The 27782-nt window shown below is 35.1% G+C and overlaps 1 protein-coding gene across 4 annotated transcripts in view; it reads right to left on the bottom strand.

The window, feature by feature from the left end:
* CPNE8 (copine 8) overlaps positions 1–27782 on the bottom strand; it is a 258415-nt gene that overhangs the window by 75561 nt on the left and 155072 nt on the right. For all 4 annotated transcript variants that reach the window (XM_016923660.4, XM_001168902.7, XM_016923658.4 and 1 more), the window contains exon 11: positions 3915–3990. In XM_016923660.4, coding sequence (XP_016779149.1) covers positions 3915–3990 — 76 coding nt within the window. The remainder of the gene's footprint in view (positions 1–3914; positions 3991–27782) is intronic.

Here is a 27782-nt window from a genome sequence, read left to right as displayed (position 1 = left end):
TTGGTCATCCATTCATTCATTCCACGTATTATTTATTGTGTATTTCAGAAAGCCCTAATTGAACACATTCTACAGGAAAACATGCACCAGTAAGGATGTTGGGCATCACTGGCAAGATCACAAATTTTTCAGATGGTTCAATGGTTATTCTATTAAATATGGAGCAGGTTGTTTGGAGGAGAAAGGTAATGTTTGATCTTGAGGTTTGAAGAATTCCGCAATTCTTCCAGATAATTTGAGGAACAGGCACTCTGAACAATATATAGGAAATCAATGAATAAAATTAATTCAATCAAAAGTTTGAAAATAAAAAGTTCAGTGATACATTTTTCTCGAAAAACCATATTTCAGCATTTTTCCACCTACAAATCATTAATCTAGCATTATGCCTTCGGTTTAGAAGAGGTTTTTCCTAAATTTTAGGAGTAACTTTTTAGTAGAATTTCATAAGCATCTTTCAGTTCATATGAGTCTTTTTGCTGTCAGCACATCATAATGCACTATTGTCACAGAAAAATTACCTCATGATTTGGTTTTAAATTACATAATTAAATTTAATTGCATAAAGATGTTTTCATATAATCATATAGGGCCATTTCAATTGCCAATAATACATCTGATATAACAATAATAAAGTTATGTAATATATAAATAGAGTAGCATCCGTCACTTCTAAAACTAAATAATGGACTAGGGAAGTCACTTTAGAATGATAGAGTAAGGCCCTCTGCAAAGTTGCTTGTCCATAAAGACAATGAGAACACTAGCAAAAATTGTCAAAATCAAGTTTTTTCATGAATCTGGAAATTAATCAAAGGCTTGCAAAAATCAGTGATCACTCATTCAAGAAAAAGAGTAAATCTCACTATGTCATTTTAACTTGCTTTACTGCAGTCCTACTTTTCCCAGCTCTGTATGTAGCAGCATTGAAAACCATCAGCCTAGCAACTACAGTGGCTGTGTAAACCAACAGTTTAAAAGCCACTGGAGGGGACAGAATGGGTATAAAGTTCTTCAAAAAGTGTTTCAGGTAATGAATATGGTAATTATCCTGATTTGATCATTACACAATGTATATATGTATTGAAACACCACACTGTACACCATTAATATTTACAATTAACATGTGTCAATTAAAAACAAAACAAAAAAAATGTGTCTTTTCTAGAGAATTGTCATTAACTGACTTATATGGAAGCTTTCTGGAAAAGCTCCATTCATAGGGCTTGGGCTTGTCATTATTTGACTTAACTCAAAGCCTGCTCAGAGGGAAATGCCCTATCTCCAGGGCATTTGTTGAAAGTAGTCAGTTGCAGGTGTTTAACAGCGTATCTGCTGGAGGTGATGATATAATCTGAGGCAAGTAAGAGGCTAACTCAAAAACCAAAAAGGAAGATCTAGAGAATGAGATGTTTATCGGGGGCTTTTAAAAGCTCTGGCATATTGCTGGAAATCTAGAAGCCCATGCCCTTTGAAGGGGTGTACACATGCCCAAGAAAGATCTAGGGAATTCTTATCTCCGTCCAACCTCAAGTCTCTGCTCAAACAACAAGTGAAAGCTAAGGCAGGATTTTACATTGTTGGAGCATATAAGGAGTGCCCAAGTGTATACAAATCTCTGTCAAAACATCTGCTGATCACGGAGCTAACCAAGCAAAGACTTCAGCAGCCCACATGACAAAGAATAACAATTTTATAGAATTAGTCCATGAAAATCACTGAACAAAGAGCAAAAAACACAAACTTTGGAGAAGCTGGAGAATCTGATTTCCAATGTGCTGCATTATATTATTTAAAGTTTCCAGCATTCAACAACAACAAAAATAAGATATGCAAAGAAACAGGAAAGTATAGCCCACACTTTTCTATACATAGAAGAAAGAAGTCGACAGAAATTGTCCCTGGGGACTTGCAGATATGGGATTTATTAAACAAAATCTTTAAATCAGCTATTACAAATATATTGAAAGAAGGAAATCATGCGTAAAGGATGAAAGTATGAAACAGTTCCTTACCTAACAGAAAATATCAAAAATGAATCAAAATTACATAAAAAGGAGCCAAACAAGAATTCTCAACTTGTAAAGTACAACTGAAATGAAAAATTCACCAGAAGGGTTCGACGGAACATCTGAGCTGGCAGAAGAAATAATCAGTAATTTTGAAGATTTGTCAACTGAGATTTTCCTGTTTGAGGAACGAAACAAAAAAAGAAAAACAAAACAAAACAAACAAACAAACAAAAACAAAAAAACAGAGCCTAAGAGAGCCATGGGACACCATTAAGCATAACAACATAAGTAGAATGGTAGTACCAAAAAGAGAGAGTAGAAAGAGAAAGTGGCAGAAATAATTATATGAAGAACTAATGGCTGGAAATTTTTTTGGTTGCTTGATAAACCTGAATCCCTTGCACAAGTGCAGATAATAAAGTTTGTAATGTATTGGACCAAAGATTGTCCATTGAACTCCTAAAATTACTTGTACATAATTCATAATGGTCTCCTAGATTTTCTTCAGACTGATCTCTTCTTTTGAAAATATGCATAATAAGAAAACATTTATATTTGAAGTCATGGCCTTACAGGGTATTTAAGAACACATAAACATTATTAAGCTTCTTTGTCATCTCATCAGATGTGGCACCAGTCTTGTCAGTTAGCAAGCTTTATTGGACAAGAGAGTCTGGGGACTGACTGAAACCAATGATGAGAAAATGCTACAAAAGCTAGAGAAACTAAAAGTGGTTAATCTCTGGAGTATTATATGCTAGTACAAGGAGAACTAGTGTGCATGTGTGGTTCTTCCTCAGCCTTGATGTTAGGCAGACAAAATAGGTATTTACGTAATTACAACCTGTCTTATATGATTTATTTCCTGTTTAGAACCTAATATTCTTTCCTTGAAAGACCCAGCTAAACTAATGCATAATCTTTGTCTCTTTCTGACTGAGAAATTTTCTTGAGCTGAGTTTGGCCCCTCTGTAATAATTTCATAGAGCACTAAGTATACTACTATATAGAGCACATATCAATCTACACAAAACATATTTTATATCTGTCTTTCCCATTAGGTACTGAAATTTATATTCACCTCTGTATCCCCAGGGCCTAACATAGAACATAAAATATAGAAACTACTTTAAAAATTGTTTTGTGAATGAATAAATAAATGCTGGAATAAAGTGGTAGAAGGAGATTTCTCACTCTCTACTTAACAGAGGCCAATTTTAGCATCAACCTGGCAGGGAAGTATTACCATTCTTGATTAAATACTGAGATATTCTCCTTTGGTATCCACGTACGTTAAATTTTAAAGTTAAAGGAAATGTACAGATGCCATAGCTCAAGGAATAACAGTGCTAGAACATACTACATGCTCAATACATATTTGGTGATTAACTGGCACAGTGGTGTTAGGCAGAAATAACTACAATGTGTCTGCTTTAACAACTTGGATTTCTTTAATGGCTGCATATTACCTTGTCATTCCCTTCAGTCTCCACCTAAACGGTAGTGAAGGTGCTCAGATATATATGCAGACCACAGCTCATTTTATAACGCCACACTGACACCACAAAAATGCTAATCTTCTTCTTTATTAGGAAGGGATGGAAGAGGAGGTTGGTAAAAAGGCAAAACATAAAGGCTGAAGCTTAAGAAACAATAAACTCATATCCATATTTTTAAAGTAAAATGCTTTATACACAAGAATTAAAAATCAAAAACATTTAAATGTGACTTGAAGAAGTAATATCATTGAATCTAAAAATGTCTGCTCAACAACTTCAAAGATTCTTACATACACTGATACTTAGTTAACCTTTGGCAATTATGCTTTGCAGAATCCATACTTTTAAAGCACAGATTTATTTATTCTAGAAAAAAACAATGGTAAAATAAAATGCCTCTTACCTCATATACGTTGAATTGTGACTGCCCTCTAGAAAGTTCCCTATAGCTTGTTGTAAATTCTCCAATGAAATCATGACTAAAATTAAAGGAAAAAAAGTACATAATATTGGCTTTCATATATTTGTCAATTGTATTTTAAAGTTTTTAGAAAGGTTTAATCATTATCAAAAAAATGCTTGATATTATTATGAATATAAATTAATAATTTACAAAATATTTAAAAGGACTAATACATAATTACATTGTTCATTAATCTAAAATTATGTATGCTGGACAATTTCATTAATATTCAAAGGTTTAATTTATTCCACCAATATTAACATTTCAAACAGGTATACTAGTTTTGATAACACATTTCTCAAAACTGTTAAATCATCTATTATTCAAATGATTAATTAACTAGGATGAAAGAGACTATACTAATAAATTTATTATTGTCCATATCTATGGATATATATTTTAAAAATATAATAATTTAAGAATCTTCAAACTTTCCTATGGCCAGAGTGTAATAGGATGCTATTTTAAAAAGTTATAACATATTAATATGTGTAATAGTCACTACACTTTTTTTCTATAATAGTTAATAAATATTTTATCAATAACAACATGTTAATTCAGAATTTCTGCACCTTGAAGTAATCATCACTACCTTCTCAGGTGTCTTCTCAGTTTAGGTGAGGAGGGGTAAGGATTGAGTAAACATGTATTAGTTCTAACTAAAAAGCTTTCAACTACAAAAACATGCTAAACATTCAGCAATCCAGAGCAGACTCATATTCTACCCCTTTGAGTTAATTTAATGGCCAGTGCTAAGTTGAACACACACTGCTGAGAAATAAGTACAAACTGCTGGTATTCAGTGCAATGGTGAAATGTAGCATGTTAGAAGAAGATACGGATTGTAGGAGTGAAAGCAGTATAACAAACATGAGGGATGTCACAGTAGCCATTTGTATAATAGAATTTAAGCTCTGCCAATTTGTTTTGCAAATGCAAGCTATTCCTTGCCATAAAACTGAATCGCTTAAAATCCATGAAACTTTTATGGACCTTGCAATCAGTAACAAGCAACATACAAGTGGTGTTTAACCAATGAAAATACCAGTTTTTAAAGACAGGATGTGGAGGGGTAAAAATGCTATCTGCCCTTAATTTTAGTAGAGTGTTTGCAATAAAAAAATGTTTTTAAAGAACTTATTTGAGAAAAAACTTACTTAGGTATCCAGTCCTTTATTTTCCCTAAACTATCTTGTATATACTAATATATCATGGTATTTTATGTGAAACATTACTCTTTATATCAATAGCATCTTGACCTCTTCTAGATTTAAATTTCAGAAGCAGATTAATATGAATATGTTAATAGCAAAAAGAATTGTAGGCTCTGATATATTCCTATTTATGAACCCAAACTTCTAGAACTCACTTTCAAGTTACCCAGGGAAAATCACAAAACAGCACTTTAGTGTTACACACTACTTTTGGATTAGTACAATTCGTATGAAATCCGGTAACATTGGTTTAATCAGAACACATAAAATAATTCTCTTTGACCTTCAAAAGTGCAAGTATATACTCATGATTTATTTCACTGCACTCTTAAAATTTTCTGAATTATGAAGGTTTTTTTTAGAATCCATCCTCCTCCATTGCTATGCAAGTTTCAGTATCTTAATAACCACTGAGATAAAAGGTTCTATTAGAACACTTCAAACACGCTTTGATATCGATAGTTGTAGAGGAGGCTTATATAAACAGAGCTCACCACAGCAGTGGTGGGAACCTAACATAGGGGCCTTAAAAATGCCTGAATCACTTAAGCCCTTGTGATCATTTTCTGACTGTGCTAAACTTACCCATGCTTGGTTAATTATCTCAATCCAATGTTCAACTCTTAATTGTTAACACTTAATTTCTGCCACACAATGCTTATCAAAAACATGGCAGAAAGAAGTGATAATTCACTGGTCTTGAGTAAATCCAATTTCTCCTCCATCTGGATAAAGTCAGTCTGACAGAATAACAAATCCGGACCCAACTGCAATGGTCAGGTTTGCCAAACTACACATTGACTTGCCTGTGTTGAAGTCATTGGGGAACTTTGAAGCAGTTCTTTGATATTTGGTTCTCTTTTGTTCTAGTTAAATTTGTAAGCCTCTACAGAATTGAGCAGTGAACAACAGGTCTACGACAATCTCTTTGGTCTCAGGACTAGGAATCTGTGTTTTTGTGCTGCCCACTTATATTTTCTGTTCTGAATGGACCCTTTTTTATCATGAAAGGGAGAAAGCTTTCTCCTCTGCATTAGTGGTTAGAGAGCTTACAGCTAAAGTCTCTAGCAAGACATGTCTTCATGACATACTGTCCTCTGCAGACTTTTCAGATTTCTCACCCTATATTACTCCTTTGTTTCAATGTCCCCAGCCAATTTAGTTTACTCTCATATTACAAGCATCTCTATAAGCTGCCTTGGATCCTTTTCAGAATAAGATAGAACATACATAAATGAAACAATGAATAAAATATTAGTCCTCCTTTCTAAATCTTGTTCAAGATGATTATTTTGAACAAAACACTGAATTTGCATGTCATGTAAATGCAATGCTATCCATGTGTTGTAGAGGAGAAAGTATGTTGATCACATATTGCATTTCAGCCTCCAACATAACATTTCTGTAAGACTAAGAAAACATATTATTGCATCCATTCAGCATCTAGAGAAGTAGATGATCCAGAAGTGAGGATTTGCTAAAAGTCATAAACATAAGGCAGTATATGGAGATAAAAATAAAATAGCCAACCCAAGCTATAAGATGCATTGTCTCAAGAATATATCTGAAGAATCTGGGTAGATAAGCAGATAGATTCTCAGGCCAATTTTGTTACAGATCTCTTTTAATACATGGATATTTTTATACTTTCTAACCTTTGTAACCTGTCTGACTTCAAATACTATATATTAAATCACAGATACTTACTCTAAAGAGAATATTAAAGGTATTTTTCACTGATTTTTATTATATTTTACACTATTACCAACTATTCCTAGATTCTACTAAGATTAAAAGAAAAAATATAATGTGCATTAATATTTTATCTGTTCATGATGCTCAATACTGTAATATTGAAACAATTCTCACTATACAGAGAAACGTGACGAAAAATACTTTGATAATAAATCACAACCAATAATTTCCTTGTGATTCAATAATACTGTTTTGCTATTTCCTGTTAATGTAATTATAACTAAAATAATTATTCTATGTTATAAGTTCCAAGCTCTCTGACTGCATTTACAAAATAAAGTTTACTCCAGTGCCATTTATCTGGCTTGTGTCTGTTTACGTCTCTATTTTTCCCCTACCTTTTATTACATGTATGTGTTATTTAAAGTCTGAGGGAATGAATTAAACAGGTATTTTGAGCAAATTGATTACTACTGTAGCTAGTAATTTGGCTCTAAAAGTCCTTGAGTAAAGTGATTAAACTGTTGAATAAAATCTGTTCATTAGGATCATTTCTATGCTCCATTAATAGTGGGAAAACGGTATTATGCATAGTCACATTTATACCTGAAACCTGTAGGACAGTTTACAAACTTATCCATCTCCCTCTACTTTTGGGGTATTACTCCCTTATATCACTTATCTTTTACTCTACAGCTCAGCTATGATATCCTCCAAGAAGTCTTTTCTGCTTCATTCCCTTCTTTTTTGCTCTCAAAAACATAAAACAAGCAAACAACCAGTATCTCTCATCACAGTTCCTATATTATATTAAACCCATCAATTCATGTATTTCCTCTCTTCACCTATGTTTTGAAGGCAAGAAAGGTATTAACTTCATCTCAGGATTCCCAGCATCTCCCTCCGTACCTGCTACACAATGGGCACAGCTGAATTTTGCAAACACACTTAGGGCAATAGCACAGTCATACTGTGATCTTACCTTGCCAATGATATTAACAAATTTGCCTCACATCAATTATATTCAGCCCCAAAGAATGGCACAAGTGCCAATCATATTAAACATATTAACCTTCTCTATCTCCTTAAAATAACTCTGAGAGTAATGCAGACAACTATGATTTTCCATGAAAATGTCCCCATGTAATTACAACAAAGGTATGGAAAAAAGAGAATATTGCCATTTTTGGCACATCTGAAGATTTTCCTGAAGGCCACCCTTCAATAGATAATGCTTATTTTCCTGACATTTATCTAGTTTTGCATATAATATGGACCAATGGCAAATACATACCTAACCCATCTCATCCCTTTCTCTACCACCATGTTGTCTTGAGTCAGTCAGTCAACCTCTGGGTCCTTAAGTCTTCACCTTAAAATTGGAGGTAATGTCTACTTTCTATTTCAAACATCAACCAGAGAATTCATTTGATTCTTTCTATGAAAGGTGTTTAACTTATCAAAAAGTCACTTCTAGAATACAATCTAATTATGAAGACTGTAACTCCAGACACTTATACATTTTGTCAATAAAGAAGCTTTAATCAAATTAATTTGTAAAGAAGTAATAGGCTTATGAATGGATGTGTGTTGTCTCATAATATTTTGGAGTTACACACGCATGTGGCTTGTGTTGTTCTCATGCAGGTATGCTTAATTCACAAGGCATGTCTCCCCTTTGGAGTACACCGCAGTGTGACATGTTTCAGATATGTATCAAAGGATATCTCAAATGAGAATTTGTAAACAAATTGTATATGAAAGACAACTTCTCTAATTTGGATGCTGAAGGGATTTTGGAACAAAATTGGTATGATCTTTTCTCATGGGGAACAACACCCTTAGTTTTTGTCTCTCATTTGTACTTCAGCGCAGTGATTTCCCACATTTCCCTGTCTTGCAATTCTGTTCAAGTCCTGGAACACATATCAAGATTTTTGAAAACAGTGAGTTTGAAAATGGAGCAGTCACGAAAATGAAAGACCCCTTGGACTGAAATGTAGTTATCATGACCCTAATTAAACGCATGGGTTGCAGACATTTTTACTGTTTAAACAGTAAAAGAGGTTTAAATCTGTATTTGTGGGCAGAGGGCAGCAGAGTTTTTCAGAGGTGACTGGAACCAAGCCTTTAATTCCATGATTACAAGTAAAATGCACCATGAGACTTGTGTTTTCCTATCACCACAAAAAGCCATCTTCATAGGTCCAGATAACAATGTATTAGCTCTCCCTGATTTTGCTAACTTTCTTTGCTTTTGTTGTAGGCATAGTGTTTGACAAACTTCTCAGCATCTAAGAATGATTTCTTACACGATAACATCAACAACCTTCACTGATTCTTAAAGAAAGTAGTTAAAACATCAACACAATCAAGCCTTTTTTTTCTTTTAACTTCTTCAAATCCTGATAATCTAGTTTCTTAAAAAGGTAAGAAATATGACCTTTCAGTATTCCTAGATTATGAGCCGATCTCTGTCTAAATCTGCAGAACTAGCATGATTTTTAATTAATTGCCCCAGTAAACACAAACTATAAGCATATTTTGAGCAAAAATAATTTTTTCTTCATAAAGTCCTGGTTCATGTTTTTACTATTAATAGTATAAATTATTATATATAAGATATGTATCAATGTATTCAATGTAGAAGTGATCATTTATCTCCAGCTTTGCTGACATTTTAAATCATTTCAAAAGGGTTAAATTTCCTTTGCTCTTTATGTAGATTATGATAGTACTCTGGGCCTCCAAGAGGGAAATACACAGATAAAACCACTCTCATAAATTAAGAGTTCAGCAGGAGAACTAGGCTAATTTTATCAGTCTTAGCCACACCTGCTCATTAATCCATTTCTAATACAGATAGAATTTTTAAAAGATATAATTATCTTTTTATACATATATATAATAAGTTCTATTGCCCTGCTGGGTGTATGTGTGTGTGTGTGTGTGTGTGTGTGTGTGTGTATTACACTTCTATAATCCTAAATTTTAGTATGTTAATATTTCATCTATTATGATTATTGAATATTTTATTAATTTTATTTTCACCTCTTGATTATATCCACACAAAGATACACGAAGACTAGAACAAATCACATTTTCTAAGATGAAGATAATATTTTTATTGTGGTTTACATTGGTAAAGCAAGTGCTATAAGCCATAGTTAAGGATATGTTATATATAATAATTTATCACATTTAAGCCAAAATTGTATGCCTATTTAGTTACACCAAATTATTTTTTTAAAAAACAGAATATATACATATTTTTAAGTATATTCATAATGTTAGATCATTTAAATTGCATGTGTATCTATTAGACATAATTTAAATTTTAACTCCACATGAAGTATACTTTTAAAATATAAACACCTTTAATTCTATTTCTATTGCTTCTAACAAGCTGAATGCACCAGAATATTGTCAAACAAAAGCTCCCCATTCAAATTAAAATTTGCCTACACAAATAGAAAGCATATGATAGTTAAGACAAAAAATTCTTAACAGGAAATAACTTTTACCTAGCAACAGTTTCACAAATGTAACTTAATCTATTAAAAAGTAGAATGGAGTTTCTTTATCCAGTTATGACCTTGGATACTTATCTAGAATTATATAAATTAGAAACTTTACTGTGCTCATGTCTGAGGTTAAAATCTTGTCCAGTTTCACGGATTTTAAAATACTTATGTAACTCACATACTTTGTCTCTGTATGTGATTGAATTCATTTTTTAGCTTGAACGCTAATCTCTAGAAAAGGAAGTCTGTGTGACTCAGTGTCCTGTTTCAAGTTTAAACTATAAGCCAGTAAGTTGTAATTTTTTTCAGAGTAATGGGAATTAATAATAGTAACAACAATAATTATCATTATTATACGCAAAACAAAAAAGCAGCACTATTATAAAATGATGACATATTCAATGCTGAACAAAGACTGAAGTTAAAAAAAATGTGCTACTAAATCTGTATTCTTGTATCTTTTTTTTTTATGTCATTGGTCAATGGCTAAATAAATGCAATTAAATGCCATCACCTACTTTCCCACATACTAGTAACATACTTTATTCAAGAACAAATATACACGTATACTTCAGTCATAAGTAGACAAGACAAAATAAATTTGCAGTTCAAAAAATTTTACTTTAACTATATAGCACAGTAGTTCAAAAAATTTTACTTTATGTAGCATATACTTTTATAGCCTACTCATTTACATAGTGGGATAATTCTGGGCCAATGCTAAATATAGATTAGTACTTTCTATTTTTTTACTTTTTTCACTCAAATTTGCCTGAGTTCATTAGGTAAAGTTCAATATAATCATCTCTCTAGATTTGCTATTATATTGCTACCTTTGTTTTTTCTCTGTCAGCCATCACTACCACATGTCATTGAAAGATAATAATTTCTTCTTAATTTCTCTCACTTTTTCACAGAGATTAAACCTGGAACACAGAGAGTCCATAACTTTTTGAACCGAGGTTCATATTTTGATAAGAAAGCACAAAGAAAAAAAATCTGCCAGGAGTAACACATACTCATTCTCTCTCTCTCTCTCTCCTGCACACACGTATACAACACAAAACCCCCAGCGTGAAGTAGCAAAAGTTGGCAAGTTGTACTCTAGAGTCCACTGCTACACAAGGGTAGGGTCTTTTCAATGGCGAATAGTCCCTTCTTTGTCTCTGGCATATCCTCTCTCTCTGTATTTCGGGACACCACTTCCCATAGTTGTGCCAGAGTTGCCAACAGGCATCATAAGTGTTCTAGCTCCCTCGCCATTCTTGCTTGTGGAGCCGGCTACCAGTTTCCATGCTTTCTTTGGCCACCAGTCTACATACTGTTCATTATCTTCCTGACAGACTGAGGGACTCCAAAAAGGGCAACAAGGATCAACTGCAAAGGGTAAGTCACAAAGAGGAGGAGATTAAAGTAAATTTGCTATTGAAATTCTTTCAAACATGGGGGGAAAATGCATTTTGGAAAACATCCTTTGATCATGTCAGGATTTTAGATTTAATAGTCTTACAAACCCCAAAAATATATGTCTACCCAGTACAAAGTTATGTAAATTGTTGCTGTTGTCGTTTTCAATCAATCAATATGTAGAGACAATTTAGATAATTCAAGTCCCAAAAGCACTTATCCCAGCTCCCACCAAATTTGCCTAGAAGATTTGCCTCAAATAAATCAACTAATTCACAAATTTTGATTTTATTTTGTGCTGTATAGATAAGGGATTGTTAGTCAAAAAATGTACATTATGAAATTTTAAAAGACCATCCTACCACTTTAGTGACATTTTGAATTTAAAGCTGACAGTGTACTGTAATCCTTGACATCGATTTTATTTGACAACTCAGATCTTTCAGATTTGAAAGAATTTTCAGCCAGCGGGGGATTGGGTACACATTTTAATATTAACTTAAAAGTAATAACTCCTTATTACCATTCGGTATTTATGAAGTTCTCTTTGGACTCTTACATCATTACTTTTCTCACCTCTCAAAATTAAAATTTTTCTTTTCTTCTTTTTTTTCTTTTTTTTTTTTGAGACAGGGTCTTGCTCTGTTGCCCATACTGGAATGCAGTGGCATGATCTTGGTTCACTGCAGCCTCCAACTCTCCAACCCAAGGGATCCTCCTGCCTCAGCCTCCCAAGTAGCTGGGACCACAAGTGCATACCACCACACCCAGCTAATTTCTGTCTTTTCGTAGAGATGGGGTTTCGCCATGTGGGCCAGGCTGGTGTCAAACTCCTAGGCTCAAGAGATCGCCTGCCTTGGCTTCCCAAAGTGCTTGGATTACAGGCGTGAGCTGCCACGCCCAGCCTAAAATTACTTTCTTAAACGATTTATGGGGAAACAAACTTCTTAGATTTTGTGATAGGCTTCAATAATGTCTTATACGGTTTTTGAAGAGTGTTACTTTATGAAAATGGTTTTAACAATATAAATGTTCTCAAAGCATTAAAATATGGAAATAGTATAGTTCACCTCATAAAAGACTTTTTGTTAGAAGTCTGCATATGTTATATACTTTTTTAACCAAATGAGGCTCCCGGAAACTATGAAGTAAAATTTCAGAATTAATGAGTTCCCCAGAGACATTAAATCTAATAATTTAAAAAGTTGAGTGAGCTGCTGCTTGGACGGTATAATATCTGCATGTGGAAACTCTTCTTTAAAATATGCATAGTTGGTAACTTGTTCCTAAAACACATTATAAAAATCTTTGAATATTCTATGAAAATGAAAGGAATATCCTTGCCGTCCTGCAAAAATAATGTCTGGCTGTTGGTTCTACCTTTGGGTTCTACTGACTTTGGGTCACTTAGTAGGCTTTCTAATAATTTTTTTCACCCCCTCAAAACCATAAAATACCTTTTCCTATTCACTTTTTAAAAGTTGATATAATTAATTAGGGGACACCAAAAGTTTGTTTTGGTTTCTTTGAAGAAAACTATTATCTTAGAAAATAAAAATGCAGCCCTAATCTCAATATATACTGAAATTAATTTTGGAGATTAAAATTTACATTTTAACATATGCATTCCAATGGCTTGATTCATTTAGTCTCTACTATGATATATTCAGAATTAGTTTGTGCTCTAAAGTAGATAAGATAAGGTAGACTCTACAATATGGTAGACTCTTTCTACATATGTAATATCTTATTCTATACCTTTAGGAAACATAACACCAGGGATATGTTTAGATAATAATGGCTTCAAAGGGGCATTGTCAATGTGTGAAGACTTAAATATAAGGATATTTTTCTATAGATCTAAACAAAAATCCCACTGTGAATTCATTTTAAAACATAAATCTTCACATCCCTTGTAAGTTGGATTCCTAGGTATTTTATTCTCTTAGAAGCAATTGTGAATGGGAGTTCACTCATGATTTGGCTCTCTGTCTGTTATTGATGTATAAGAATGCTTGTGATTTTTGCACATTGATTTTGAATCCTCAGACTTAGCTGAAGTTGCTTATCAGCTTAAGGAGATTTGGGGTTAAGACGATGAGGTTTTCTAGATATACAGTCATGTAATCTGCAAACAGGGACATTTGACTTCCTCTTTTCCTAATTGAATACTGTTTCTTTCTCCTGCCTGATTGCTGTGGCCAGAACTTCCAACACTATGTTGAATAGGAGTGGTGAGAGAGGGCATCCCTGTCTTGTGCCGGTTTTCAAAGGGAATGCTTCCAGTTTTTGCCCATTCAGTATGATATTGGCTGTGGGTTTGTCATAAATAGCTCTTACTATTTTGAGATACGTCCCATCAATACCTAATTGACAGTTTTTAGCATGAAGGACTGTTGAATTTTGTCAAAGGCCTTTTCTGCATCTATTGAGATAATCATGTGGTTTTTGTCTTTGGTTTTGTTTATATGCTGGATTACGTTTATTGATTTGCATATGTTGAACCAGCCTTGCATCCCAGGGATGAAGCCCACTTGATCATGGTGGATAAGCTTTTAGATGTGCTGCTGGATTTGGTTTGCCAGTATTTTACTGAGGATTTTTGCATCAATGTTCATCAGGGATATTGGTCTAAAATTCTCTTTTTTTGTTGTGTCTCTGCCAGGCTTTGGTATCAGGGTGAAGCTGGCCTCATAAAATGAGTTAGGGAGGATTCCCTCTTTTCTATTGATTGGAATAGTTTCAGAAGGAATGGTACCAGCTCCTCCTTGAAGGACCTCTTCAGGGAGAACTACAAACCACTGCTCAATGAAACAAAAGAGGACACAAACAAATGGAAGAACATTCCATGCTCATGGATAGGAAGAATCAATATCGTGAAAATGGCCATACTGCCCAAGGTAATTTATAGATTCAATGCCATCCCCATCAAGCTACCAATGACTTTCTTCACAGAACTGGAAAAAACCACTTTAAAGTTCATGTGGAACCAAAAAAGAGGCCGCATTCCCAAGTCAATCCTAAGACAAAAGAACAAAGCTGGAGGCATCATGCTACCTGACTTCAAACTATACTACAAGGCTACAGTAACCAAAACAGCATGGTATTGGTACCAAAACAGAGATATAGACCAATGGAACAGAACAGAGCCCTCAGAATTAATACCACACATCTACAACCATCTGATCTTTGACAAACCTGACAAAAACAAGAAATGGGGAAATGATTCCCTATTTAATAAATGTTGCTGGGAAACTGGCTAGCCATATGTAGAAAGCTGAAACTGGATCCCTTCCTTACACCTTATACAAAAATTAATTCAAGATGGATTAAAGACTTATATGTTAGACCTAAAACCATAAAAACTCTAGAAGAAAACCTAGGCAATACCATTCAGGACACAGGCATGGGCAAAGACTTCATGTTTAAAACACCAAAAGCAATGGCAACAAAAGCCAAAACTGACAAATGGGATCTAAAGAGCTTCTGCACAGCAAAGGAAACTACCATCAGAGTGAACAGGCAACCTACAGAATGGGAGAAAATTTTTGCAATCTTCTCATCTGACAAAGGGCTAATATCCAGAATCTACAAAGAACTCAAACAAATTTGCAAGAAAAAAACAAACAACCCCATCAAAAAGTGGGCAAAGGATATGAACAGACACTTCTCAAAAGGAAACATTTATGCAGCCAACAGACACATGAAAAAATGCTCATCATCACTTGCCATCAGAGAAATGCAAATCAAAACCACAATGAGATACCATCTCACACCAGTTAGAATGGCGATCATTAAAAAGTCAGGAAACAACAGGTGCTGGAGAGGATGTGGAGAAATAGGAACACTTTTATACTGTTGGTTGGACTGTAAACTAGTTCAACCATTGTGGAAATCAGTGTGGCAATTCCTTAGGGATCTAGAACTAGAAATACCATTTGATCCAGCAATCCCATTACTGGGTATATACCCAAAGGATTATAAATCATGCTGCTATGAAGACACATGCACATACATGTATGTTTATTGCGGCACTATTCACAATAGCAAAGACTTGGAACCAACCCAAATGTCCATCAATGATAGACTGGATTAAGAAAATGTGGCACATATACACCATGGAATACTATGCAGCCATAAAAAATGATGAATTCATGTCCTTTGTAGGGACATGGTTCGAAGCTGGAAACCATCATTCTCAGCAAACTATCGTAAGGACAAAAAACCAAACACCGCATGTTCTCACTCACAGGTTGGAATTGAACAATGAGAACACTTGGATATAGGAAAGGGAACATCACACACTGGGTCCTGTTGTGGGGTGGAGGGAGGGGGCAGGGATAGCATTAGGAGATATACCTAATGTAAATGACGAGTTAATTTGTGCAGCACACCAACATGGCACATGTATAAATATATAACAAACCTGCACATTGTGCACATGTACCCTAGAACTTAAAATATAAATAAATAAATAAATAAATAAACAAACAAATAAATAAATAAATAAAAATAAAACATAAACCATAGGAAGAATGGCACATCAGAAATTTCTTCTGTTGTTTGCTATGTTTATTTTGTTCTACGTACAATACAATGTAAACTCTAAAATTATAGGTTAACAAGTTTGTGTCTCTGTCCTAGAGTTGTAATCATAGTATAATACAAGCAAAACCAGCAATATAAGTAGCATGATCCGTAAACATTTTTTCATGTTTATAATAGTTTATTTCATGTGTGCATCAATATAGAAATTTAGAATATTTGGTTTCTGAAGGAAAAAGTTGTCTAAATAATTCTAAAACCCTCCATAGCATAGCATACACAATAGTAATTAATATATTTCATTTGTACTTAACTAAATACACAATTTAACCGAAAATCTAAAATCTCACATTAATTTGATATTCTTAAAGATTATATCATAAATATTAATCATAGAATTATATCAAAAAAGCAAACCCGTTTATGACCTTATTTATTAGTCAGAAAGCATTTACTGAGTATTTCCTCTTCCTGAATTTCAATGCCAAATAATGATATTACAACCACTAAATATGAACATAAAATAGATTTAATAAAGTAGAAGAGAATGGGTTAGTCTCTTAAATTTCTTTAAAAATGTCAAAGTCGGTGAAATGCCAAAGATTTTATGTGGTATTTCTTTATATTAAAATGCTCTAATTTTTAGTAGCATAAATCTTAATGTAGACTATATTATCTGGTTAAAACTATAATGCAAAAATGATCCAAAATATTTTAAAAGATCTTATGCCACAAAAAAAGTATGGCTTCCCTTTGTAATGATGTGGATTATTGAGGCAATTACTTAGATCATTGAAATATACAATTACATATATATTTTAAATAAAACTATTTGAAGGCTTGATTTTCCTTCTCTCATATGTTGATACAAATTAAAAATTATGAGTATCTAAAACTACGTGCATAAGCAGGCTGGAACTAAGAATGTCACAGTTGAACTCCAGAGACTAAATTTTAAAAGCAATGACAAAATTCTTGATTTAGGGAGCAGAAAATCGAACTTCAGGCTATAAAGTAATATTTAGGGTACATTAGGAGATACATAAAGTGTCCCCAGTATACTGGAGAAGCGTGTGTCAGTAATTCAATCAAAAAAATTTAAAATAAGTAAAAGCAGCACTGAAATGTATCTGAGTATTTATCAAAGCTGAATTTTTATTGGCAGTGACAATACGCTACATGTCTTTGTTTCTGCCAGATGAACAACTATAAAATTTTCCTTTCCAGGCACGATTTGACTATGACATGAATAAATAGCTAAACATATTTTTGTTTGGTTTTAATTATCTCAGGTTGGATCTATTATAGGCAGCATCAAGTGTGAAAAGTTAAGCATCTGTGCTTTCAAGAAAAGATTCTGGACTTCTGAATATCAGAAGAAATAGCCAGTTTTCACATAAAGGGAACCAGAGTAAAACACAGAGAGGTCTTGGAAACATCTGTGTCTGTTGGGAAGCATGAACTAAACCTTACATAAGAAAGCACAATAGATTGAGGTTGGTGTAATCTGAAATATTTTCATTCCTCTGACATGAGGTAATCACGAATTCCAGTATTGTCTGGATTGTAACTATCTGCTAAGTTTACATTTGGGATTCTCCTCATCAAAACTAAAGAAAAGCTAATATTAGAATTTTAAATTCACCCATTCAAAATCTAAGTCCATTATATCGACCTCTATTCCCCCAACTGACAAGTCAGCAACACCTTATTCTCCTGTTCCCATCAATAATACTATATATGTTTGTCAACTACATTTAGAATTTTAGAATTGTGTTTTACATCAGTCTTCAATTAAAATAATGTGGCTGTTATAAACCCATAGATGTCATCTCTTTAACACTGGCCCTACTACCCAGCTTCATGTGCTGTGGAGAAATGAAAACTCATAAATGTGAAATCTGAAGGCTCCACATTCTGAAGCCGTCATCTAGGCAAACTTCGGCAAGAAGCTGAACTTCTATTCATTTATCAACAAAAGCAGAACAACCATAAGTTATGCATGCCTATCAGGATTTTTGCAACGATCAAATGGAAAAGGATGTAAAAAAAGTACTTTGTAAACTGAAAAGCTCTATGCATATTCAAAGTGTACTTCAGATGGCATTCATAACAGTGATTTTATTATTCTTTTTCTTACCTTTCCTACCAACCTAATATAGGTTTTCATTACTCTCCTAATGACCTCCATAATCTTGAACTAGTGCTTGCACTGCTGTATCTGATTCCAATTCATTCTACAGATATTTTCCCACACCTTTGGCCATGCCAAAATGTGCCTGATTCTGAGTCAAAAAGTTTCTCGAAGATTCCAAAATTTCAATGGGATTCAATACATACTATCCAGTCTGTCATTACAGGCCTTCCACCATATAATCTTGATCTACCTTTCTATGTCTGCATTTCTCATGAATTCCCTCTAATACATTATAACATACTCAGAACCACATGGCCAAAGCAGAACTCTTCACCCACAATATCCATCCTTTTTTGATTCCTACACTCCTTTCAGATAAATCACATATCATACTTTATTATGAACACATCTGGGATACTTCAACACAGATGTGAACTTATCCTTTCCTGAAATCCAGCATCACATTATACCTCTCTCAGGAAACATCCATGCTTTGCCTGGTATTTTGTTCCTGGAATTTTATTGCATTCTTGGCAGGAACATACCCTTCTTCAATCCATGGGCTGGATAGCAATCATCTTTAAATTCCCCTGCAGTAACTAGTATAGTGACCCATACCTAATAGATGTTCAGAAAACATTTGTTAAAACATAACCAAGTGAGGTTACTAAGTTTGTTTGAGACAGGGTCTCCCTCTGTCTCCCAGGCTGGAGTGCAGTGGTGTGATCACAGCTCATTGCAGCCTGGACCTAATGGGCTCAAGCGATCCTCCCACCTCAGCCTATCAAGTAGCTAGGACCACAGGGGTGCACCACCATGCTGGGCTAATTTTAAAAAATTATTTGTAGAGACAAGGTCTCACTATGTTACCCAGGCTGGTCTCAAACTCCTGGGCTCAAGCAATTCTGCCTCAGCCTCTCAAAGTGCTGGGATTACCTACGTGAGCCACGGCACCCCATAGGTTTTTTATTATGCTATTGCAGAATGAGTTTCTAGCAATGGTCCTTAACCCAAATCTGAGTCAGGCCGACCTGGAGAGTTTTTTCAAATACTCACAGTTGGACCACATCCTGAGCATCCTGAAGCAGCATCTGGAGAAGTGATATTTCAATAAAAGCTCTCCAGGTGATTCTCATGCATACCTCCAGTTAAAACCACTGCTTTAAGTGGCCGCAATATGTATTTCTCGCAATCAGTAAGACAATTTCAATATATTTTGCTCTTGATTATAGAAAGAGGTCAAGGTATTCTATTTCATAGGATGGAGATGACAATGTCATCACAGAGATATTCAAAATATTCTTCAATATTAAAAAAAAAACCCTTTTGAATATAGATCAAAAATATTTTAGGAGGTAGGTGATAAGATTACCTAAAGTCACGAATATGCTAATCAATGAAGTATTTTATGTGGTAACTTGGTGGTCAAAAGGATTACCATGAATGGGGTAAAGAGGTCAGGCTTTCACTTCTTTTCTTTGGAAAACTTTGTATATTTCTCATGCATGTTACAATATAAATAAACTGTATTTTTCCAGACTAATTTTTTCCGAAGCTACAAATTGTAAGATAGTTAGACACCACAAGATGATAACAAAATTGACAATAACAAACAATGCTGAGGTGCTTCAGAGTTGAACGACTAAATATCATTTTGACACAAGTGAAAGTTTCTTAACATGATATTGAGAACTCTGCTTTCTTTCATTAGAAGACTGTTTTTTGCTAAAAGCATCTTTATAAGAAATCATTCATAAATGTTTTGAATACAACAGGAACAGAAATATTTTCAGTTTAAGGACCAAAAACTAACATACCTTGGAGATGCTAACAGGAACTTGAATCAAAATCATCGCCATAAAGCAGGTATTATCTTAATTTTTACAGAGAATAAAGTGCAATTAAAAGTTTCCTCTTTGTTACTGCTCAATTTTAAAACAGGAACTAGAATCCTATATATAAAAAAGAGATTGAATTTGCATATGACTTAGATGGTTTTTGTCTCCCGAACTAGTAAGATTGAAATGTAATATATCTTAATTAAATGAATGAGGAAACATCTAAGACGTGGTTTTTATGAAGAGAAATACGAAATGTGGGACACATGAGTGATCTGCAGGCCACCTCAGATCAGGCACACTAAACTCCAAGCCTCTATTATTGCCATATAGAATTACTCTCATCTGATCTTCACACACTTTTCAGAAGCAACCAGACTTTCTCAATTTATTTTTAAAGAAAAGCAGATCCTGATTCAGTAATAAAACACTATATGCTCTACTAACAGTTTAATGAAACTACTAGCACCAATATTTGTAGCTATTGCCAAAGATTTTCTACATAGAATCCTTTGTAATGTCACTGCCTATTCTCCATTTTGTGTCTCTTTCACACACAGGTGAAGTCTCTGCTTGCTTACTTACTCATTTGTGTCTCAATCCCACAAGTAAAGGAGTATGAATTGGATTATGAATTTAAGTTATTTAGCCACCTATAGGAATGGAGAATTGGTATGACAAGTTGGCTTATTTATAATGTGGACATTTCTAGACAGTTGGTTAAAACCTTCTTTTCTAAATATATTTTTAAAGCTCCTGGTAAAAAATGTTGAGGATACAGAATTGCATTAAAAAAGGAGTAAAAAGTGTATTACTTTTTAAGATTATCCAGGGATAATCTTTCTGATGGTTGATACATCTTTTCCATGTATATATTTTAAGAAAATATTCTAGATACACTGTATAAAGCTGCACTGTTCAATATAGTAGACATTAGCCACCTGCATTCACTGAGTACTTGAACTGTGGCTAGTATGAATTGATTGTTCCTGTAAGTATGTACAACATATACTGTATTTCAAAGATAGTACATAAGAAAAATATCTCAATAATTTAGATACTAATCACGCTGAATACTTCTGATATCAATTTAAGATATATTATTAAAATTAATTTTAACTGATTCTATTTACATTTTTAATATGGCTACTAGAAAATATGTGAGTAATTTACATTTCTATTAGACAGTACTAGTATAAAGCACTCTGTAATTTTCATTTTTCATTTTATTAAAAAAAGCATACTCCCAAATAAGTAAGCATTCCTAGAAAGCAATACTATTGTAATTATTTATTTATTTATTTTTTTATTTGAGACAGTCTCACTCTGCCGCTCAGGCTGGAGTGCAATGGCGCGATCTCGGCTCACTTAAACCTCCGCTTCCCAGGCTTAAGCGATTCTCCTGCCTCAGCCTCCCGAGTAGCTGGGATTACAGGCATGAGCCACCACGCCCAGCTAATTTTTGTATTTTTAGTAGAGATGGGGTTTTGCCATATTGGCCAGGCTGGTCTCCAATTCCTGACCTCAAGTCATCCGCCTGCAGCGGCCTCCCAAAGTGCTGGGATTACAGGCATGAGCAACCCCACCCGAACGCAATACTATTAATAGATACATAATATTCCTTTTGATGGAAGTACCACAATTTAATTTGGACATCAGGGTTGTTCTATCATAAATAACTGAGTTGAACATTTTTAACACAAGCCTTTTTCAGTTTTCCAATATTACCTTAGAATAGATTCTTGGAAATAAAATTACTAGATAAAAGTCGTAATAGTATTTTTTTTTTCTTTTCTGAGACGGAGTCTCGCTCTGTCGCCCAGGCTGGAGTGCAGTGGCGCGATCTCGGCTCACTGCAAGCTCTGCCTCCCTGGTTCATGCCATTCTCCTGCCTCAGCCTCCCAAGTAGCTGGGACTACAGGCATCCGCCACCATGCCCGGCTAATTTTTTTTTGTATTTTTAGTAGAGACAGGGTTTCACAGTGTTAGCCAGGATGGTCTCAATCTCCTGACCTTGTGATCCACCATAACAGTATTTTTAAGGATATTAATACATGTAACTAAATTAGTTTCAAAAAATTTCTACCCATTTATAATACCTTAAAAATATAAAAATACCTATCTCAGTTCACCCTAAACAGCATTGGGTAATATATATTAAAATATTTGCCAGTTTCATTTAAAAAGTTATTTAGTTTAAATAGTTTACATTAGTTTAAATGTTATTTGTTATATATTAAGTTATATGTTTTAAATTCTTTTTTTGTTGATTACTAGTTGACATGGTTTGGCTCTGTGTCCCCACCCAAATCTCATCTTGTAGCTCCCATAATTCCCACGTGTTCTGGGAGGAACCCTGTGGGAAGTAATTAAATCATGGGGGCGGGTCTTTCTCATGTTGTTCTTGTGATAGTGAATAAGTCTCACAAGATCTGATGGTTTTGGAAAATGGGAGTCTCCCTGCACAAGTTACCTCTTTGCCTGCTGCCCTCCACGTGAGACTTGACTTGCTCCTCCTTGCCTTCTGACATGATTGTGAGTCTTCCCCAGCCACGTGGAACTGTAAGTCCAATTAAACCTCTTTCTTTTGTAAATTGCCCAGTTTCAGGTATGTCTTTATCAGCAGCCTGAAAACAGGCTAATACACTAAATTGGTACCAGTAGAGTGAGGTGTTGCTGAAAAGATACCCAAAAATGTGGAAACGACTTCGGAACTGGGTGACAGGCAGAGGCTGGAACAGCTTGGAGGGCTCAGAAGAAGATAGGAAAATGTGGGAAAGTTTGGAACTTCATAGAGTCTTGTTGAATGGCTTTCACCAAAAGCCTGATAGCGATATGGACAGTAAGGTCCAGGCTGAGGATGACGTACTTGTTGGGAACTGGAATAAAGATGACTCTTGTTATGTTTTAGCAAAGAGACTGGTGGCATTTTGCCCCTACCCTAACAATTTGTGGAACTTTGAACTTGAGAGAGATGATTTAGGGTATCTGGGAGAGGAAATTTCTAAGCAGCAAAGCATTCAAGAGGTGATTAGGGTGCTGTTAAAGGCATTCAGTTTTATAAGGGAAGCAGAGCAAAAAGTTCATGAAATTTGCAGCCTGACAATGTAATAGAAATGAAAATCCTATTTTCTGAGGAGAAATTCAAGTGGGCTGCAGAAATTTGCATAAGGAAGGAGGAGCCAAACGTTAATCCCCAAGACAATGGGGAAAATGTTTCCAGGGCATATCAGAGGTCTTCATGTCAGCCACTCCCATCAGAGGCCTAGAGGCCTAGGAGAAAATGGTTTCCTGGGTTGGGCCCAGGGTCCCTGTGATGCTCTGTGCAGTCTAGAAACTTGGTGCTCTGCATCCCAGCCACTTCAGCTTGGACTAAAAGAGGCCAAGTGCAACCTGACCTATTGCTTCAGAGGGTGGAAGCCCCAAGCCTTGGCAGCTTCCACATGGTGTTGAGCTGCAGGTGCACAGAAGTCAAGAATTGAGGTTTGGGAACCTCTGCTTAGATTTCAAAAGATGTATGGAAACCCCTGGATGCCCAGGAAGAAGTTTGCTGCAGGGGCGGGGCCCTCATGGAGAACCTCTGCTAGGACAGTCCCTACTGGGGCACCACCTAGTGGAGCTGTGAGAAGAGGGCCATGGTCCTCCAGACCCCAGAATGGTAGATCTGCTGAGATCTTGCACCTTGCACCTGGAAAAGCCACAGACACTCAATGCCAGCCCGTGAAAGCAGCCAGGAAGGGGGCTAAACCCTGCAAAGCTGCAGAGGTGGAGCTGCCCAAGACCTGGGAACCCACCTCTTACATTAGTGTGACCTGGCTGTGAGACACGGAGTCAAACGAGATGATTTTGGAGTTTTAAGATTTGACTGCCCTGCTGGATTTTGGACTTGCATGGGCCTGTAGCCCCTTTGTTTTGGCCAATGTCTCCGTTTTGGAATAGCTGTATTTATCCAATGCCTATATCCCAATTGTACCTAGGAAGTAACTCACTTGTTTTTGATTTTATAGGCTCATAGGCAGAAGGGACTTGCCTTGTCTCAGATGACACTTTGGACTGTGGACTTTTGAGTTAATGCTGAAATGAGTGAAGACTTTGGGGGACTGTTGGGAGGGCATGATTGGTTTTGAAATGTGAGGATATGAGATTTGGGAGGGGCCAGGGGCAGAATGATATGGTTTGGCTGTGTCCCCGCCCAAATCTCATCTTGAATTCCCACATGTTGTGGGAGGGACCTGGTGGGAGGTAACTGAATCCTGGGGACAGGTCTTTCCCATGCTGTTCTCCTGATATTAAATAAGTCTTATGAGATCTGATGGTTTTGAAAAATGGGAGTCTCCCTGCACAAGTTATCTCTTTGCCTGCTGTCATCCATGTAAGATGTGAGTTGTTCCTCCTTGCCTTTTGCCATGATTGTGAGGCTTCCCCAGCCACTTGGAATTGTATGTCCAGTGAAACTTCTTTCTTTTGTAATTGCCCAGTCTTGGGTATGTCTTTATCAGCAGTGTAAAAACAGACTAACACAGTAAATTCTCAGGTATGTCTTTGTCAGCAGCATGAAAATGGACTAATATTCTAGTAAATTTCATTTTTAAAATATTCACCTTTTTAAAAAAAATTGTTAAAGTCTTTGCCCCTTTGTTATTAGGTATGGGCATCTTCTTATTATTGTACTAGAGCTCTTTATACATTAAAGAAATCTTATTTTACTATATATGTTGCAATTTATTTTCTAATCATCTTTTAACTTTTTGTTGTGCGATATTTTTACCTATAAAGCTTGATGTATTTAAATCTATGGACTTCACATAGCAATTCTCAGCTTGAGTTGCTGTGGGATGTTGAGTTAGAAAGCTAGGAATGTTGATACTACATTATGCCTACAGGCCAAATTAAAAACTAGTACTTTCAGATAACTTGAGTTCATTTTCAGTGATAGAGTTAATCCTAATTCAGCAATAGTGGCACTGGAGATAAAAATATATATATATTTATTTTGGAAAGTTGGATGTTTTTGACAGACATGTATAAAACCTCAGGTCCACCCACTTGCCCTCATTTCAGAGCTTCCTATTTTGTCTAATTCACAATAGTCCCTTATAACATCACTTTTTACCATTTCTATTATTCAGGCTATCTCTACTTCTGATTTATTTTCTTTTTCACCAGGCTGCATTGTAAAAACTTTTTCTACTGCTACGCTGCTCTCTTTACTGTTCTTTTCTTTCAGTATCTGTTTACTTTTAAAAAATTCATCCTCAGTATTTTGTTGTATAAATTGTGATACTGTTGCAAAAAAAAGTTTAGCCTGGTAACAAATATTTATACTCTTTTCATAAACATCTGTGTTTATTCCATCTTTTCATGTCATAAAACTATAAATAATTATATAATTAACTTTAGGAAATTCATTCGTTCTAGTGACAATGGAGGCAACGTTCAATTATTTATTTCTAACAGATGCAAGAGTTGGCAACTGATTGGATTTAGTGGATGACAGCAAGGGCAGGGTTAATATGGCTATGATCTCTCCAGTCTGCAAGGTTCGGGTTGTAGTAATGCCTAGGCCTTACATTCAAGAGATGTAAATCAATAAAGCCAAAGTAAATATAAAAATACAAAGATATCTATCTACCCTCCCACTGATAATTAGTCACTGCTCACCATTTTCTGTGTGCCTGGCTATTACCTCAGCTTCCCAGAACCTTCCCCTGGACTCCCTGGGCCACCCCATAATTCAGCAATTAAAAAGCTGGCTCTGGCAAAGAAAAGGCCTCCCAGGACCCTATTCCCATTGTACAACTCCCATCTATTTTGATGGCAGATAAATATTTTCAATATCACCTCTGGTAACCTCACAACAGAATAAAACTTGAGAGAGAAAAGGCAGATTTAGTGGTGAAATTAATATAACTCATTCAGCATCAAATATCAAGAAATATGCTCAATCTGTTCTTGGTAAACAAAGAGTTAACTCTAAAGGCCTCTTCTAGCCATAAGATTCTAATATCACCTTATACCAGAATTAGAATTTAATTTGTATTCCAAATTTGACTGATGACATTCTAGTGGAGACGAATTTAAATAGTAAGGTGGTTAAAAATAAAAATTTAAAATATAAATCTATTTGATGATTTGAACTTGATAATTCTCCTGTTGGTGAACATTATCGGTATTTAGATATGGAATAAAGCAGAAAAAGTAATTAATCTGAATGACAAGAAAGATGATAGATTCCTGAATATAAAATCTAAGGTACCTGCAAATTGTGAAAACAAGACTAAGAAAATGACATCTAAATTAATTACTCACTATCTGAAGTTTCACCAGAGAAATAAAAGCTCTAATATTATTTAAGGTAATTTCATAATTTAAAATAAAGGGGATATAAGTATTGATGGAGGACTGAGTGTTGATATAGAAAAATATCAGAGCTGGCAGGGTGTAGTGGCTCATGCCTGTAATCTCAGCACTTTGGGAGGCCGAGACGGGTGCATCACTTGAGCTCAGGAGTTTGAGACAAGCCTGGTCAACATGGTGAAACCCCGTCTCTAATAAAAATACAAAAATTAGCCAGGCATGGTGGTAGACACCAGTAATCCCAGCGACTCAGGAGGCTGAGACAGGAGAATCACCTGAATCTGGGAAGCAGAGGTTGCAGTGAGCTGAGATCACACCACTACACTCCAGCCTGGGTGACAGACAGAGTGAGACTCCATCTCAAATAAAAAGAAAGAAAGCAAGAAAAAGAAAGATATCAGAGCTCTATTTTAAGTCCTCTCTTCTGTATAACTGAAGTAACATAGCAAGAAGCTACTACATTAAAGGCACTATAATCTACACTGTGAGGAATAATATGACAAAACACAGTCCTTGATTTCAGGTAGTTTATAATTACAGAAGTCTCCCCTACCCCTGCCCCCTTAACCACGGTTTCACTTTTTGTGGTTTCAGGTACCTGCTGTCAACTATGACCTGTAAGTTAGGTGAGTACAGTACAATAAGATATTTTGAGAGAGACCACATTCACATAATTTGTATTACAGTATATTATAATTGTTCTATATTATTATTATTGTTCATCTCTTACTGTGCCTAAGGTAAAAATTAAACTTCAACGTCAGTACGTACGTATAAGAAAAAATAGAGCTATATAAAGAGTTCCGTACTATTCATGGTTTCAGGCATCCACTGGGGGTCTTGGAACATATTCCCCCAGAGATAAGAGACGATTACTGTGATATGAAGGACAAGGCAGAAACAAATAACTTCAATATAAGTCATAATGTGTTAGATATGCTGATAAACATTCCAAAGTGGCAAAGTAAACACACAAGAGAGAGGGATTAAATGACTTTCAATGTACAAGGAAAACCTTCATACAAATGACAGCATTGAAATCGGACCTGAACAGAATATCAACAGGCAAAATGAACACAGAAGGGCTTTCC

The sequence above is a fragment of the Pan troglodytes genome, chromosome 10 (assembly GCF_028858775.2).
Source record: "Pan troglodytes isolate AG18354 chromosome 10, NHGRI_mPanTro3-v2.0_pri, whole genome shotgun sequence".
In the NCBI taxonomy this organism is placed as follows: Eukaryota; Metazoa; Chordata; class Mammalia; order Primates; family Hominidae; genus Pan; species Pan troglodytes.
This window is presented reverse-complemented; position numbering and strand designations above follow the sequence as displayed.